The 19474-nt window shown below is 39.9% G+C and overlaps 1 protein-coding gene across 5 annotated transcripts in view; it reads left to right on the top strand.

The window, feature by feature from the left end:
• The window catches only part of LOC117553822 (nuclear factor of activated T-cells, cytoplasmic 1-like), a 62531-nt gene extending 44722 nt beyond the window's left edge, over window positions 1-17809 (top strand). For all 5 annotated transcript variants that reach the window (XM_034227901.1, XM_034227923.1, XM_034227894.1 and 2 more), the window contains one exon: window positions 16004-17809. In XM_034227901.1, coding sequence (XP_034083792.1) covers window positions 16004-16059 — 56 coding nt within the window. In that variant the 3' untranslated portion in view covers window positions 16060-17809. The remainder of the gene's footprint in view (window positions 1-16003) is intronic.
• The last annotated feature ends 1665 nt before the right edge of the window (window positions 17810-19474 follow it).

Raw genomic sequence — 19474 nt, 5'->3', positions numbered from 1 at the left:
CTGCTCTCTAGGATTGGCCCTCACGAGTCATTTCAATCCTAAACTGTAGATCAACAACTAGACTTTTGGGATCAGCAAAATATTTTATATTATTTATTTTCATTCGGATAAAAAAACTGCAAAGGATGTTTTCTTCTAAACTGTTTTAGAGGAGGTTGAGTATCGTGTTACCTGATCAATTAGCTTAGGGCTGGGCGATAAACAGTCTCATACATGTTCACAAAGAATACGTTGATATTAATGATACATGTATGAGTTGTGTATTTGATATCATTTGTTTTTCATCAAATGCTACTATGTTTATGCATTTACATTGTATTGCATGTGTAGTTACCCTAGTAGATGATAGACCTCATTATGCAATATGATATTGATATGAACACAAATGCCAAAGTGCCAAAATGCAAACATTTTAATTTACAAACTGAATTTGTAGTAATATCACATTGAAAAAGAGAAGCATAGCTAGAATTAAAAAATGAATAAGTAAATAAAAACGTAATACCTTACCTAATAGAAGCAAATGGTGAGAAACTTGAAGTTACTCTTGTAAAGAAAATACCAGTCTGATTATACACTAGATTAGTTGGATGTGGAAGTAACGATAAATGGAACCCAGAGAATTGAGTTGCACATTTGAAATGGAAGAGGAATACCTTCGCAGTTGAGTTAACATGCTCTGGTCTGTTTCTTCTTACATCTCTTTTATCCCTGTCCCATTGGCTAAAGATAAGAGCCTCCATTTGATTTTTTTGTATGGTTTTATCTTAAACACTAACGTAAAATCCACTCAATTATAGACTCTATTGTCTAAGATTGCTGGCAGTTTAGCAAATAGTTGTATCTAAGTGGTTACACATGACGGTGGCAATGGGCGGTCGGTGGGTGGGTAACAATATTAGCGCTTTGATTTTTAGCTATTTGTAAGAACAATTGGAAATATTATACGTTTTGATAAGCGCTGCAAAATGAATCAGTACGAATTCAGTCCATTCATCAGTGCAGCGCGCTGGCTTCTTAAGCGTGCGTGTGCGAGCCAGAGGATCTGGTCTGGTTTCAGTCGCTCCGTCATAATATCCACAGTCACTGAGAAAGAATGTGTCTGCTAAAGAACTAAATTATCTAAACAAATTGGGTTTCTTTTGTGTCTGGGATTTGATACACGCACACATTTAGATCGGAGACTTTTGATTTGGCCCAAATGTGTATAGCAGATCTGCTACCGTAAAGAGTGATTTCTGTATTTTCTTCCATATTTTCAAGCTGTTTAAAAAGTGGCCACACTATGTTGTCATTGTATGGAATTCAGTGATCTGCCAATAGGAAAATTGACATCAGTGATATACAATCAAATGTAGCAAAGTAAAGCCACAAGGTTTCCCTCTCCAAGTTGAAATCTACTCATTAAAGTGATATTACTTCAGTTCATCGTACGTCATGTATTTCTTATACTTTCTACCAACACAGCAGTTTAGAGACTCGGTTTATGTGGCTCACATTCTGAGGTTGAGGAAGCACGTGTTGAAAAGCCACCGAGCCACACGGATCACAGCGGGTCAGGACTCAGACAGGGCCTGTGGCTTGGCCGGGATCTTCCTGTATACTATCTGTGATCATGGGGCCAGACACTCTCTTTACTGAATCATAACATGGCAAATGTCAGTGTTGTTGACGGCTCTGACAGCATGATCACTAACAGGGCTGTAAGGTTGTTACCTGTAACTTGGTGAAGTTTCTATTTAAGGACTACTTCAATACCAAAATGGACATTCGAATATAAATAACTCACTCCGTGTAACTTGATTTATTTCTCGCATGCCTCGATGTTGAACGAGAAAATCCAAATACGGAAACAATCTTGATGAATTGAAGTTAATGGGGGGCGCGTTTTAAAGGGGCCTTGTGATGCTTTTGGGGGATTCCTTAAAAGGTTTCCTCCGGGGGGAGTTTCCCTCCCACACACTACCACCCCCGTGCCTGAAATGCCTCTTTTGGCCTCCTTTGTTTATTTCTGAAACATGATGACATCACTATGTAACGCTCGCACTTCTATTGGCTAGCGCTCCAACACATTGTACATGATGGACTGGCAGATTTCGAGCGGGATAACGGGCGGGACATCTCAAAGCGGTTGAACAATCACAACAGCGCCAGCCAGCTAACCAATCAGAACAGACCGTGCTCTGGTTTCAGACAGAGGGTAAAAAAGGCAGTTTGAGAAACGGGACCTTTTTGAACATTTAAGCATGTATATGGCCCCATACACTGTTTTCTGGGTCAGCTGCTCTGAAGGAAACATGGCTCTGTGGCATGTGCAGAATTGACATCCCTTTGGCCCTTTAAGGGTTATTATTGGATCATGGTTACTGTGTTGGTTTGTTTGTGATTGAAAGAACATTCTGTAATCTCCGCAAACGTTACACCAGTACTGCGTTTCCATAAAACACTGTCCCTCCGTAGGGATAGCTGATATTATTGCGACCACATTACGAACCTCAAACGCCTTTTTTTTTTTTTGTTGCCTTGAATCTTGGATATGTCCTGCTGGAATTAAAATCTGAGTACATGGACAAATCATACAGTACTGGGAAATGATATACTAAAACAAGCAGAATGTATTTGCAGAAAGACACATTTGATCTGTGTTGACTCTCTACGGGGAGAACAGGATCAGAGGAGATGCTCCATTTGATCATAATAACCACACTGAGATACTCTGGTCTTGATGTTCCAGTGTTTTTGGTTTTGTATTTAGTGAATGTAAATACCTGCAGCGTCAGTAAACAGGAGCAGGTCTCCTTCTCCAGAGCGCTTAATAACAGCTCCCCATCTGAAATCTGTTAGCTCAGTGAAATAGTATCCTGTAGCGATGGATGTCAACAGAGAAGTCTAATCCAGCCGGTAGGGATGGGGAAAGCCTTTGGGTTTTGCAACTCTTGGCAGAGCTTGCCGTCAATTCCATGTGCAGATACATTAGAAAGAAGAGGGTGGGAGAGATAGTCATAAAGAGAGAAAGAGAGAGGAGGAAAGTGAAATACAGATGCAGATATGAACTTCGAAAGAGTGAGATTCCCGGTGGAATCAAAACTATAAACCAAACGGCACGCACATGTCCCCTGTTTAAGAGTTACAGTCCATTGACAAATCATTCCAAACACGCTGGATAATGTGAACCGCAACTGTTCAAATAATGAATTTGACTGAAACAATTATAATTACAGCAGCTGATCAGTGATATATATATATATATATATATATATATATATATATCAGTGATTTGGGCATTTAAAAGAGGAAAAAGAATTAGGAGAAATAAGAGTTTAAAATGCAAAATATCTTTGAAGTAATGTACTCCTATTTATACAGCATAATACTGACTTGGCCTTATATGTTTATTTTGCAACACCTGGGTCTTAAACTCACATGAAGGGCAGGTCGTGATGTTGTTGGAATAAATGGCTTTACAGTATGACGTAGGCATATGACGGCATAATCAAACTAATGTCCAAAATTCATTTATCAGGACAGAATTTTAAACAATGGTGTACTTCATCTTGATAACATCGATATGTTTAAAGATGCTCTTTTACCATTTAGTGCAATAGTTAACGTTTGCATTTATACATATCTTTTTTGTTTAAAATATGATATCAGTTGCCATGGCTTATAGGCCAAAAGTGGAGGGCCGTTAGCCCCGAGATGTATTTCTTTTCTTTTTTCTTTTTGGGGTCAGGAAATTCTGACATGTCCTCACATCCAGTAATATTCAGTGAGCATTAGAAGAATCCACTCAGACATAGGAATAAAGGAGACACAGACAGGCTAAGAGAAAGAGGGGAAAATGTGAAGTGGAAGAAAGGAGCAGTAGTGCGATCATGGGGATTGTTCCCGGCAGCTTCTACCACTACCCCTGTTCCACACACACAACGCTGAAACCATTCGGATCCAAACAGCAAAAGTTAAAGAAAGATAAACATGGCGAAAGTTAAAGATCACATGTTCTTCCTCTCCCACCAGTGGCTGCTCGCAGTGCAGAGACTTACTAAGCAGTGGGTGAAAGGGTTTACTTCAGGGGAGGGAATGATCATAACCACTGAACTGTATGCGTCCTACTGTTGACATCTGACCCATGGCAGTTATAAACCTCAATGGGTCCCCCGACTCTTGTGATCGTACTCAGCTGAGCTCAGTTTCTCTCAAAACAACGTTCTAACAAACAGGGAAATGCTTTCACACTCAGTAATCCTTTTTTATAGCGTCAAGCATTGAGAGATTAAACGATGAAAGGCTGAGCAAAACCTCACCATTATGGTCTTTAGCAGAAGAAGGCCAAGGGGCTTTTAACTAACTGCTGTGCTGTTTAGTACTGAAATATGGTATAGCAGCTAACAACCCCCTAACCACACTCTCGCCTGCTTTATAGCGTTTCTAAGCAGTATATAAAAACAAATGCAAACGCGTTGATATAGTTGTATGAGCAGATGTTGGTTTTTCTAACTGACTCGTTGCATCCATGCATGGGCTCGTTCTCCAAGATACAAACTACTATATAAATAAACTGCGGCAAAGAACAAGCTACTTCACAAAGAATCTTATAGTAAACTAAAGATGTCAAATGAAAATATAATATGGAATTCACTTTACCCACTGTTGTATATGTTCCATTTCACGTGTATATTTAGGAATCAACTCCTGCCACCTGTTCATTTACCACTATTGTTACAAAAGCTAATAGTTGTTGGCTAATACATAAACAAACACTTAAAAACATCCTTAAATTATAGTGTGCTACCAACAATTTACGAAGTATTACTGTACTCATTTTAATACAAAATATAGGGGGTTAAAGTAAAATATTAAAGCCGTTATTGTGTTAAGTAATTATTTTAAATCATTTACTGACACTTTAAAGTTATAACAACAATGGTCAGGGTGTTTTGTATTCATTCCCAGCTACAAACTGTTTGAAAAAATATTTAAAAGTCATTTATAGACAATTAATATGGCAAATAATTACAAACATTTAACATTATATTCTTTAAAGTTGCCGTACAAGTGGTACTATTGTTCTATATGAACAAACAACATCCCCTTCTGTTCCATTGGACTTACCAGAAGACAATTCTTTCTGCTCATGTTGTAAATCAATCACATCAAGTCCCCTGGGAGCTTGAGTTGGAAAGCTCGGCCCTTAAACACTGCGTGAATGAAAATGTCATGTACATTTTAATTAAATCAGTTGGATTTACTGCATCATCGAGTGAAATAACAGACCCCAGTGTCTGTTAAGGTATTTAAATGGCAGGTTCACTCCCTCCGTCCCAGCCAACTGTTAAAACCGTTTGATTGGAAACAGCACGAACAGAAGCAGGTGAAAATGCAATTCTATGATTTACAGGTTACAGTGAACGTGTCTGTCTCACCTACTATCTCTGGAATAGTTGCTCATTCTTCCTCTCTGACTACAACCCAGCTTTAAAAAAAAAAAAACATTACAGTCTCCAGATGTATGAAAGTCTGTCTGTCTATAAAACATATCAAAGCAAAGTTGATAGAAAAGAGATAGGTGTAACATTTGCCAAGATCTCCTCTTCCTCTGGACTGGTTGACTGGAATAGGTCCGCGATGTGCTCCGAGGCGACCTCCTCCTGTGTCTTTGAATCCCCATGGCAGCTAAGGATGTAAAGTTGTAGGGCAACTCCCAGGTCAGCAGACAGTGTTAATCAGATCACACTCTGCTTCAGTACTACAGCTCAGCGAGGAAGGTGAAAACAGAGAGGCCATTTCCTTGTGCGCAGCAGGAGCTTTCTTTAAGATTTAGCATAGTGCCTTTTAGAGACTTGTGGATGCCAAATCCCAATGTCAAGCTCGTCAGGGTTCTTGATCAGAAAAAAAATGTTCTTCCTTAATCAGGGAATGCTTTACAAAGCTGTAAGACAACCCATAGGCAATGACAACCCTGGACCCAGTGTTACATAGAAAACCCCATAAAGAATGATCGATAAACTGCTTTCTAATTGCCAGAAGACACATTGGTCTCTCTGTTACCAGGTCACTGGAAAACAGGGTGGTGGTAGTTCGGGTTAGTTGACTTTGTGTCGACATGCAGATTTTCTAAATGAAGAAAACACACTAAAGAGTGTTGATAGACAAGTTTGCCTTTCTATTTATTGTATTCTTGATGTTCACCGTCAGTGGAAAACAGAGTGAGTAAACAGTAATAGATATTGTCAGTGCCTTATCCGTAATTATTGTTTTCATCAGAAACTTTTGATATCTGTCCCTCTGTTTTTCACTCTGAAATCATAGTTGATGATTTGTTGGAAGACTAACAAAGACGGTTTTGATTCATTTTCATTCTGTTTTGATAACCGGCGAGGTCAAATACGGTGTCTCTCATTGGAGTCTGGTAGCTTTGAGGCTTTGAGGACAGCAGCACATTGCATATCACCAGAAAAAGGTTGGTCCATAACAGTGGGTCAGAAATAGAGCCGATTAGTACCCATTAATTAATCCTGATTGTAACCTTTCCCACTAAAGACAGTAGCCAGATGTTCATTTTTTTTCCCCGTCCATTGGGAAAGGGGCTTTAGAGGAAAACCAAGAAGAAAGGCAGAGTCTTAAACTATGCTCAAAACCAATTTGGTTTGAAACAACTGGCCAACTGAGTGAAAACCAACCATTTTTGGCTTCCTCAAAGAGTAAAACTATTACTAGCAGATGACAGCAAGCACAGCTAATGCTTGGATGGCAAAACAGACAGGTTAAGCAAAGGCCACTGTGTGCAAATACAAGTAGACATGCACATTACAAAACAGGAAGGCGCCTCTCTAAGCCATCTGTCTGTGATGGATGGTGAACAATAAAGTTTGCACTGAGCTAAACCTTTTTGGACAATTCTGCTCTACATATAAATAAAAGACAACAATTCTGAAATCCCACGTAACCTCTGACAGGCAACAGGTGATTTAAGCTATACAAATGCAGTTATAAATCCTATCACATGAAGGTGCGCTGCCAAATTCTCCCTCAGACGGCTGCAACCCACAGAAGTATGATTGTTTCAATATGCTCATATTTTTTCGATCTGTGCCATTTTTAGAAGCAGTGAAATCTTGAGCCTCCGTGGCAGCATACGTTTCTAATTCTAAATCAATCACAGTGGGCTTATCAGATGGCTGAGTTACTTCACCATAAACCTATTGGTAATGAGCCATACAAACAGTTGTAATCTGTCTCCTCTCATATCTCAATCACAAAGTGGTGTGTTTCACTCATAGCCTTTGGTGTTTGCTATATTCAGTTGTGCTTTAGCAGTTCAGTGAAAGTGAGCTTTCGATTTCTCACAGTCTATACACACACTCTATGTCAGAAGTTCTTTATCTTCCTCTTTGTTTGCTTTTGATAAACACTTTGATTGTTGGGTTCTATAGTGCTATTCCTCCACTGCAGCTAAATAAATACTACACCACGCAATCAAACTGAACTGTGTAATTAGGATAACTGGAAGCACCAGTTTGCTGCTTTTGTTTGCTGCACTGCATCATTTTAACAGCAATCTGTCAATCAGACCTTGCGGCATCCTTTTCATATTTTGTTAAAAAAAGTACACACTATGTTAAAAGGGATAGTTTGGAATGGTTCAAGTGGGGTTGTACGAGGTACTTATCCTACTAACTGTTCTACTTACTGTATCGCGGTTGGCACTCCCCGAGCTTGGGCAAAAACAGAAAGCACCATACCATTACTGAAGCAAAGTATTTTAATGTTGTGGATGAGGGCAGCAGCAATACATATGTTGCCCCCCCCCCCAAAAAAACGTATCATTGGTAAATCAGATTTTTTTTTTTTAATGGAGTTTAACGCATAGACAACAGGAGACAAATCTAAATACAGTAAACACTTACGGATTGCTTTTGTTTGTTTTTGTATCGGCCATGCATTTACCCTAGGCGGCTATAATTCACGTGGTTCTTGTCCCTGTATTCAGTAGTATATACAAGTACAACTCAATGTTTCTCAAACATCGTGATTGGCTGACTGCCAACTACTTTACACTGACTATGGATAAGTAACTAACACCAATCTAGAATATTCCTTTAATGTGCGAATGCACTTTTGATAGTCAGGTTAGTGATCCTGTGATTCTGGACACCAAATGGTCCCAATGTATATTTAAGGTTCACAAGATTATTTGAATATATTTATATATACAATGGTTACAATGTGTTACCGACTCTTTACTTACTTTGACACTTTTATATATTCACTTATTTAAAAAAACTACTACTTTATTTTTGAATAACGTGGTGCTAACTTTTGATTTACTGTGTAGGTAACTCTTTTTCCTTTTGCCTTTTATCTGTACCTTGCTGCTTAAGGCTTTTTGATTCTGATTGTGTCGGATAAGAAAAGGTAAACCTGTCACTCTGTCAAAATAAATGAAGTTCATTTATGTTCCAATTGTGTTATTGTTTGCAATGCAGTCAGACTGCACAGTGATTACAGAGCAGTCAGTGCTGAGGGCACTGGAGAGCAGCTCCTACCCTGTAAACACCACCCCCTCATCCTCCCTGGGGACCGACCTCGAGCGAGCACACCCCTCCTGGGCCTGGGAGGAAATGAGAGGAGGAGGAGGAGAGGGAAGTGGCAGGCTCACAAAGAGAGACAGAGTGAGGTGAGATAGGGAGAGGCACAGTACACCATGCGAGATCAAAGACAAAAGCTTATGCACCCGTTGCCAAAACAAGCACATCAGTGGTGGGGCTTTCAGTAAAAGTTGTTGTCTTTAGATTTCTAATTTGGGATACTGGTGATTTATTGGTCGAGCCAGGATCACAGCATGTCTATAGTTTGGCTGTTTTTCGAGTGATTTTAATTTAAAACCAATTCTCAACTCTCAATCTTTGGCAACATGTCAGATTGAGCTGACAACAAAGAGCCATCAACCATGTGCTCTGAGAAGTGAGGCACATTGAGACTCACAGCTCCACTTTGACTCTCCACATGAGGCGCAGAGAGTATGTCATTCTGGTTTCTCCGGGCAGCTCCAGCTCTCTTATCCAACTGAGCCAGGAGCCCCTTGTCTAAAAACAGCAGCAGACATATCGATCGGAAATCTCTTCAGTGACATCAGAGCACTCACTGTTTACACTCCATGCTTTATTTCTTCTTTTTCTCTTCAGTTCTCCTGAAGAGGAATTGTATAACTTATTTGGCATCTCTTATGTGCTGTTGAATCAAGTTTCAAATATGGTCACAAACACGATTCCACACAGTATATTAGTGTCATTGTCCATCTTTGTCACCTTTGTCCAACAACTTATGTCTTCTTTCCTCTCATTTCCCTCTCTTTTCAAATCAACTGCTTCTTGCTTTCTTGTTTTCCATGACTTCCATGAAGGGCATCCCCAGATATTCATTTCAGGCTGAATAGCCATCTTAAAGAACATAACCGGTAAAGATGGGGCAGGCTGTGGGTTGCCTGAGGCCTTAGACATATACAGGTTTTTTTGAAAATACTATTTCTGTCCTTCTACTGGCGTAAACTGCAAAAAAAAACGTTATTACTTTTTTTGGCGAATGTTCATTACACAAAGCAACAATGTGCTGCACTAATTAAGAGATGACATCATCCTTTTTCAAACACGGGTACAAAGTAACCAGTTTGAATACGCAAGGTGTCTTAAGACACCCAAAACCTTATTTCCGTGCGGATAAGAGGACAAAACTAAGAGTAAAATATTTTTTTTTAAAAGTGTATAGGTCCTGAGAGGCAAGACCCAGGGCAACAAATACAAAAGCAAAGGGCCACTATTTGTTAAGCTTGTTGCTTTGTGGTAACGATTAAACTTTCTCGACTTCTTAATGATTTGAAACAGATCCTCAGCTCAACAGTATGTTACAAAAAGAATCAACCTGTAACTATAAAAGCCAGAAAGACAAAGAATCTTCCCAGTGGAAATATATCTATCTATCAACTGTATTTAATGGCGTCATTGTTCACCTCAGCTGTGTGAGGAGATGATTGGCTTGTTTTCAACGTAGCACACAGCTGCTGCAGGGCAGTTGTTCAACCTCAGCTCTCAGGGTAAACTGTGGCTCTGCAGCCCTATCTCTTTCACTCTTCCTTTTTGTCTCCTTCTTCTTCTCCCCATCTCCTCTGTCAGTGGTGGAGACTGAGTGGTTCCACATGGGAAAGCCCAGAGCTTCACACATCAGCCTAGCTGCGGGGATGAAATATGCTGTCTGTACATATCATCACATCATTAGGCCCAAAGGGATGCCTGCGATGGATTAGAAGCTGTCTACCTGCGAGGCTTAGATGAATTTATGAAGCACTTTATCATGATGAAGCATTAGTGGAACACTTTGTCTCTTTCCATTTGTGTTTATATGTGGGAATAATGATTGTGTCTCGCTCAGTCTCTTCATCTTTATTTCCCTCTCCCCGCGTGTCATATGTGTGTGCGTTCTGACCCCTGACCCCTCCCTTTTTTTGACGCTGTTGGTTATCAGTGGAAGATAAGTGACGCTGTCTGAGCATCTCTCCGTCCAGCCGTTTGAGCCGTGCGTGGGAGGCAGCAAATGGTCCATTAAGTGTTTCTGCTGAGGCCGAGAGAAGATTTGATATAGTGGGGAAACAAAAGTCATATGCAGCAGGAAATTCAATTGTATCTCTCCAGCAAGTTTAAGCTTTCTTTTGGCTTCACAACTAAATCACATGGTCACAGTTTAGATGAGGTTTAACTCTGAGTCTGTCTTGCAGCCAGTGCACAGATTTGAGGCTAGTGTTTAAATGAAGGCGGTTTTATGACTCGTACTTACTTCCTCAAAGAGTCTAGGAGCCACAATAGAAGGAAGCTACCTCCTCTTTCTCACAAACCCAATGTGCTACTTTAGAAGGTAAGCGTAGGAAACACCCCCCTTTGCTACAGTGTGAAGGTCCTTGACCCCAGCACAGCCGCCGTTTATTCATGTAGTGAAAGTGAGAGGAAGGTGCCCCTCCACTGCTTTGGTATCAAGAGACTTCAAGTGAGAACAGGAAAGTGGCAGGAAGCCTCCGTTACAACCTGGAGTTCAAAGGTCGTGTTTTGGATGATCAGCTGAGGGAAGCCAGGGGAAGGCGAAGTCACTCCCTGCCAGGTCATTGCCAGTCAGACCTGATTCAGCTGAAGGAGATCGTGTTACGTGAGCAGGAACCTCCAAGTGGCTCTCAGGACTCGCGGCTCCGCATCTCACACACCACAGGGCATCCTCTGTTCTCTGAGGAAGCCTGGCTGTAATACAACCTCAGTGCAAAGCGCTCTCCTCTAACAATGCTAACTAAATCTCCAGTGGAGGTCAGGTTTACACTGAACTCTCAGAGTAGTCAAATTAAATCATAAAGTCAATGCATGGATTACTAAAAAATATGGAGGCCAAAGTTGCACTACCTTAACTTCTTCTCATCATACAATGCAAATCACAACGCGTCTTTGTAAGATCGGTTTTCGAATTTCTTGCAGCTCTTCATATGGGTGTGGTGTTTTTCTCGTTGTTTAGAATGAGTCAAGGAAGGATCCATTAAGATCCAAATGACAGCCAGGGTTGGGAGGGATAGTTTGTAAATGTAATTAGTTACATACTACTGAATACATGGCGACACGTATTTGACTGTTTTAATGGCTTATCAAGAACTCAAACACGACATCTTGGTGTCACTCTGGACAGCTCTCTCTCATCTGCACCCCACATAGAAAACATCACCCGGACTGCATTCTTTGTACTGTCTTAAAACCTTTCATTCGAATATGTTATGAATTGTAAGGTGTCCTTGGGTGCTTTGAAAGGCGCCTCTAAATAGAATGAATTATCTTTATTATTTATTATTATTATCTGAAACGATGTAATAACTTGTTTTAACTTGTTCCAGTCACTTGGCCCATGCATTCAGCAGCAGGCCATTCACTTTGACTTTATCCCGTTACGAAATGTCATCATTTAGACAATAAAAAAATGCTACATAAACGTTATCTTGCACATTCTATCGAACCATCTCCGTTTCTAACTTTAGAGTATTACATTTCCGTTTCGAAGGAATTATTACCTGCTGTGCAATGTTTTTGTGTATGTTAACCCTTGTGATGTAGACTTTCTAGAGTACATTGTATATTCCCACCAGTACCTGTAGCGACATGCCCACAATTACTCAGCCCCTCATGTTATTTCAAAGCTGTGCTATTTTTGGTCTGGACTTTCTGCTAGGGTTGGTTTTAGACAACCTGTCACATAATGAACACATTGTTGCTCCACCTCTGCATATTTGGTGGAATAAGCCGTTTGTATAGGTTGACCTGCACTGCATTGTTAATGTAAGCACTTACACAGGCAGCATGTGTACTGGAGCACCACCCCTCTAGCAGGTAGAAGAAAATCATTTCTTATGCATCACAGGTTCCAGACAGTTTATTTAATTAATGTCGACATTCATTCAGCCAGCAGTCACACAAGATGTAGATGTGGGGGGTGTTTAGCTGCCAAGACACACTGGTTGCCTTTGAAAAGGAGCTGATGTGTCCATTACACTGGTGAATATGTCTGGCATCATACAGTCATATTTTCGTGTCCCTCTCACACCTGTCTAAGATCTCCCAGCAGCCCTGCCCTGACTATAAGTCCTGACAGGTCCTGACTGCGCTTCAATGATTGCACTGGCACTACGGCTAATAAAGGTTGTCATTCTGTTTGACTAAGGCTAGCAGGGTACGGCTATTTTTTCTTTTCTTTTTTATCAGGGGAATATTTTGAGCTAAATTTTCCGCTGTTTTTTGTTTATTCATGATGTGTCCTACAAGTAACAGCTTGCCATTATTAACCTGGGCAACTGACACAAGTTTCCAACGCTCCTCAAAGGGATGCCAGGCCACAGAGAGTTCATTTCTGTACATATCTAACAATAAACATATTATCATATAACATAATACTGCAATTGCGTATAGAGATCAGGAAAGTTGAAAATAATCATCTGGCAGGATTTTTTAAACACTGCAACCCCCTTTCCAGGGCTTAGTTTACAAGAGGAGATATTGTTATATACCCTTGCCTGTTTATATTATGCAACTGGTTGAATTATTGGAGCAAAATTCCACTCTGGACAAAATGTTCCCCAGCATGTCTTCCCATAATTCTGCATTGTTGTGGTTATCTAGTCACTTCACGGAAGGTGAGGCAGATCAAATGGAAAGCTGAAAAATAGGCATTGGCAGAAGTGTGACACAAGATCTTTTCTCAATGTTAATTGTTTTTTCTGAGCTATAGCCAAACATCTAACTGGTAGACATATAGCATATGCACATGATGTATTCATTACCTGTTTATCTGTCAGTCAAGTTTCATCAACTGTTCTTTTCAAATGTCTTAGTTTCCAAGAAGTTAGCAGGTAAATAATGCCACAAGCTACCCCATTAAACAGCTATAAATAGCAGCTTGGTGTTGTCTTGTGGTGTAACAGTTGGCCACATCCTGTTTCTGAGATTCACACATTGCTGACAGAACACATCGAAGAAAAACACCCGGGCCAGAGTTCTTCCTTTCTCTTTATCACTCTTTTCTTCAGAATGGAACATCGTCAGGCCTGCCAATGGAAAATATTAGATGGTTAAAGGCAACAAAATAACACCACAGTTGATATGTGGGCGACGGAGACGTCACTATTTTTTAGAAAGTGACTGAAAAGAAGAAAGGAAGCCATTGCTCTCCTTTAGAGAAAAATAAAAGGTACATTTGTGGCTTTTTGCTGCCAAACAGTTGGGTTTTCCCTTCTTTGAAATTTCCCGCAGCCGTTTTCTCACAAACAGAAAAGAGCAGCGACATTCAAGTTTGATCATCTAATTGTTACATGTGCTTACACTTCCTTTATGATGGCAGAGCTAAAAATAACCTCGGCGTGTAAATGCCTGTTTATCCTAGAGGGGAATCGAGTTGAAAACTGAAAACAGCCCGCAGTGTTGGCACAGGTGGGATCTTTCCAAATGGGAGTTAATACTGATTAGGGAGGGGTGTAAAAAAAGTGTGTGTGTGTGTGTGTGTGTGGTGTGTGTGTGTGTGTGTGTGTGTGTGTGTGTGTGTGTGTGTGTGTGTGTGTGTGGTGTGTGTGTGGTGTGTGTGCTGTGTGTGTGTGTGGTGTGTGTGTGTGTGTGTGTGTGTGTGTGTGTGTGTGTGTGTGTGTGTGTGTGTGTGTGTGTGTGTGTGTGTGTGTGTGTGTGTGTGTGTGTGTGTGTGTGTGTGTGTGTGTGTGTGTGTGTGTGTGTGTGTGTGTGTGTGTGTGTGTGTGTGTGTGTGTGTGTGTGTGTGTGTGTGTGTGTGTGTGTGTGTGTGTGTGTGTGTGTGTGTGTGTGTGTGTGTGTGTGTGTGTGTGTGTGTGTGTGTGTGTGTGTGTGTGTGTGTGTGTGTGTGTGTGTTTATTCCCAATATATAACAACAATTTATTATTTTTCAACCTCTTCTTCGTTAGTACCAGTTGATTTATGATATTCCCCGATTGTTGCTCGGTGGTGGTTAGGTCTCTTACGAAGATAAGAAAAACCATCTTGTTTTCACAGTTCAACGCAAATAAAAACATTTTAAATTTGAAGAAAAAGACATGTTTATACATATTTTAAAGTAATCATCACAATGAAATATCATTGGGCCAATCAAGACTATATAAACCCTTGGCATAGTATAAAGTGTTTAAGAGGCATTACCTATGCTAATAATGACAATAATTGGACGCACACCACCAATATTTGATTGAGTGGGATTCAACAATAAGGTTAAATGTACATTTTGTAATAGTTTTTTCTCCACTCCATTTCCAATGGATCAGTTTGTATATTATAAAAGTGTTTTTTATGTAATTCCTGTTAATAGCGCATTGTTGATTCCCATAATAGAGAGAATAGTGATGTTTTGGTCTCGATCACCAAACAGTATCTGGTGATAACACACTGCAGGCCCACTCTGGGCCTCAGAGTGGGTGGACTTCCTGTGTCGGCTCCTTACATTGGGGATGGTGGTTCAACCAGACTTTCTCTCTCATTCTCTCTGTCTACATCAGCCCACTTTATCGCAGTAAGCTCTGGGACTGAGGAACTTCTTGTTTGCGTTGAGCTTCAGGGCTCGGGGTCCTCGCCATCTTCACAGTCACTTCCCTCTGTTTTGCCAAAGAACACAGAGCAGATAAAGGCAGGGGACTTCTGTGTCTGCCCGACTGTGGGAAAGGCGCGGGCACAGGAACTAGTGCAGGAAGGACAGGACGATGACTTCAAAACAGAGATATGTGCACAGGGCCGATACCAGTTTTAAAGGCTGGTAATGACAACAATATGTTTGGATTGCAGCTACTGACATCCACTATTTTTCTACAACCATAATAGGTACTTTTAGTTTTGGTACTTTTGGTTTAATTTCATACTGATACTGAACATATCTAAGTACTTCTTTCACCTCTGGGGTCATCGCATAACTTTAAGGTTAGGGTTGTGCAACATGTACTGTCTTTCTTCAATACAATGCCACGCTCATCCAGTTTTCCTATGTCTTAACTTGTTAATGATATTTATTTATTAAATAAAGCTGTTGTAAAAGAAAAAAAAACGTTTATTGTCGCACATAGTGTATGTGCAATGGGACTTCTTAGATCCGCGGTTGTCTTTTCCTAAGTTCTTAAGAATTCTCCTTCACATCTTTCCATGACCTCATGACGTTTTCCATCGAAGTCTAGGGGAAAGTGGTCGGTAACAGACATAGGATGTCATTTTTCGATTATTCAACCGCAACCTCTGGAGTTCCGAGGCCCACATTGCCTGGTTGGAAATACGGCCTTGGCAGGGAATATAAACTGACAAGCCTTTATCACAAGTCTCTGTACCTTCCAGGTCACATCTCTTCATTACATTTAATAATAGTATTTGAATATCCTCCATTGACATTTATTGTGACTAGTTATCAATGATTCCAAATGTCTCTTTTCTCTCTACAGTTAACGAGATCATCAGGAACGACCTCTCCAGCATTTCCGTGCACACTCATGCATAGATTCCAAGAACTCATCTGCAGCAGCACAAACACAAAAACAGCAGCATCAACAAAAAGAGGACCAAAAACAACCTAGAGATCCAGATGATGAAGAATAAAGTTATGACGAGGACCTCCCAACTGACCATCATCGCCTTCAGCTCCTCCTAACTCAAAGACTTGCTGCATATTCACATTGACAATCACTGGCAAGCTCCATTTGAATAAACAAATAAATGTTATATTTACAAAAAGGGAAGTGATATCAGGGGCAAAGTATCCGACTACACTTGCCTTAATACACAGCAGATGTTATTTAGTGGACCAAACGGCTCAATGAAACTGAATTACTTCTATCGTTGACAAAATGACAATCCTTAATTTGTGTGTGAACTGTATGCTAATGCATGGACAAAGCTAATGGGACAAATAAGTGTCACGCTACATCACTTTGGCTCATTTGTCTGTGCAGTCAATCTGTTACAACCGAATTGGTGCCTTACTGCAGGAATATTGACAGCAAATATTAGCAACAGTCACACAAATGCAAATGGTTCATTGTGACCCAATTGGACATTTTTATATGACCGTTTTATATCATTTCAATGATTTGTTTACAGGGAAACAGAATAAAAAAGGCTGGAAAATATGTAGGGAGTATGTGAATAGATTAGTATTTTTTCTCGCTTCCTCATTTATTATCTCATTGTTCATTTATACTGAATGTTATTGTATGATATTCTTTTGTATAAACATGTATTTGAAAAAACATATGCCTTATGCTTATATCAACCCTGTTTCTTTTGTTCCATTTGTTTCCATATCATTTGTACCATTTCTACTACCCTGCATTATGCTTTTCACCTTAGTGCCTATTTGTATTTGTTTTTAACATCCTGTCCCAGTCTTCCGCTCCTCCCATTTGACGTGACGATGCACAGACAATCAGAGAAATATATAGTACATATCCTATGACAACAGTTCCTGGTTGCAGGGGCTTATGAAGGCAGGTGTAATCCTCCCCTAGCTATAAGATAGTTGAACAATGGTATGCTTACCTGCTGAATTTCAATGAGAATACTCCTGGACAATATATTTGAACATCTTGCACTGCAGGTTTCGCACCTAAATAGGCAGAATAATGTAAGTCTTCAGCAGGCTCAGTTTAACTCATGGGTGATTCCACTGAGAAGATGGCAGGACTGTTACTTACAGCTGGCAATAATTGATGTGAGTAAACCAAAGGATTTTAACTTTGGTGAAATTATTGTCCAAGTTTTTCTTTTTTTCCGTCAAAGCATTGAGTGGTTCCCATGTACAAAAAGACATTATGCACTTTACCATAGAAACTGGCTTCCAGACCAAACATAGTTTCCACTGTCGCTTCACAAACGTACCTTCGTTGACTCTTTTTCCACACAGCTGCAGTCTTTTTCCATGTTATCGGTCTTTCTGAGCATGCACATCGTACAGTACCTAAAGTCGAGGATCATTTAGCTGACAGTAGCTTACAATATAGCTTCCTAATACATTGTTGGACATATAGTATATAGCATGACTAAACTGTATAAATAAGGTTTCTATTTTGTGCCTTACTCTTTTTCTTGGTTACAAGATTGTTGCAACTCTATAATGCGTTTCTGTGTAGGCACAAGGTGAAACATATTTCTCTTTAATATGAAATATTTATGAAAAATGAAATGTGTTTAAAGTGCATTTAATATGTTCTAAACAATGAATTAATAAATGGCATAATGGTGACCATACATAACCTAAGTTGTCAGTTATTGTTGTTGTATTTTGTTTTATCATTACTGATTTAGTGAGCCTTTTCAAAATGCTTTTGGAAAAATACATTAACCATTAAATGGTTTCTGGATCCTGGGGGGTACATTTATTTGACAGGCTGTGTCCATGTGTAAAATGGGTGTAATAACAATGTTATTACAGTGAAATATGGGATTAGTATTGGTGTTATATGGGTTAAATATGAGTCTAATAACAGTGGAATATAGCTGTAATTAACAGTGTAACATGCGTATAATAAGGGTGTAACAGTCATTTTGTTTTAATACGGGTGTAATATTGGTGATAAGGAGGAATAGGGGTGTATTAAATTGTAATATGTGTAATGTAGAAAATAACAATCAATTAATTTTCCAAAATATTAAATGCCCATTTAAGGGTTAGAAAAAAAAAAATGCAAAATACAATTTCGCTAAAAAAAATAATCTTACATTTGGTATAGATTCTGTCTTTTTTTCTCCTTTTCCCCTCTAAAAGCATTCTTTGACTATTACATGTATGGCCCATATGGCTATGCTTTAGATCTAGGCTTTGTCTTTGACTTGTCTGTGTGATATCTGTGTGTTATACGGCCTGACCTTATTAAACCTTTGACTGTTCCAACCTGCACCTATCCCTCATAAAACCTGAAATGGAGACAGTTGGACATTGACAAGAGGAGGGGAAAATACAGTTTTGTTAACCGCTAGTTCACCACACTCTTATTGCAATGAATATTTACAATTTAAATTGCCACAAAATAGTGCTAGGTGTACATTCTTCCTACGCCATTGCCAGCAAGATGGCACTTAATCTATCAAAAGATGGTATTTGGTCTTCCCCTTATGTTTGAAATAAAAACAACCCTACACTTAGCAGGATAAGAAGCAACAAGCTGCTGATATGCCAAGTACAAGCAGGGGCCTGTGTGTTTTCCAGTGAGTATTGTTAGTGGTGGGTAGTTAAGAGTAAAATAGCACCTCGCCATGGGAGCTTTGCCACGCTCCTGTGTACCACCTGCCAGTCCTCCAGACTTTTTCCACCCAGCAAAGTTATGAAGCGCCCATCCCCATAGTGACAGAAGGCAGGCCTAGGCGGCGCTCCCCTGTACGGCCCTGGTAAGCCCAAAATAGCCCCACTATTTACAGATGCAGTCACGCCCCTTTTTCCTGGCACCCTGTCTTTTTTACCTTACTCTTCATCTGATGCCGGCATACCCTTTGACACAGCTGAGAGATGACTCCAGGCCGTAGTTTCCACGAAGCAGCAGTCAAGCAGGGGGGCTAACTAAATCAGTAGAATATTCATGATCTGAAAACAAATGGAGCTTCAAAACCTATTGACCTAAACTGTTGAAAGGTCTGTATCTGATGACCAGATGATGACATTTTCTTGTGAATATACTTTGTGGAGTTCAAGCTTTTTACATCATTGCATTATATTTTGTACCGGTTCAAACACTGAACTGCAATGAATGCTACCAAGATGTATCTGCTTAACTTTAGAGAATATAAGCTAACATTTTAAAGTTTTTAATTTAAACAGAATGAGCTGCATTTATTTCATTGGTATTTGCAATTGCTCCAAGGCTTAGACCAGAAGATCAATACCACCCTCATAGCTGTATGTTAGATATGATGCTTTGACCAGA

The sequence above is a fragment of the Gymnodraco acuticeps genome, unplaced genomic scaffold (genome assembly GCF_902827175.1).
Source record: "Gymnodraco acuticeps unplaced genomic scaffold, fGymAcu1.1, whole genome shotgun sequence".
In the NCBI taxonomy this organism is placed as follows: Eukaryota; Metazoa; Chordata; class Actinopteri; order Perciformes; family Bathydraconidae; genus Gymnodraco; species Gymnodraco acuticeps.
Note: the sequence above shows the minus strand (reverse complement) of the source record. Positions and strands in the feature narration are given on the sequence as shown.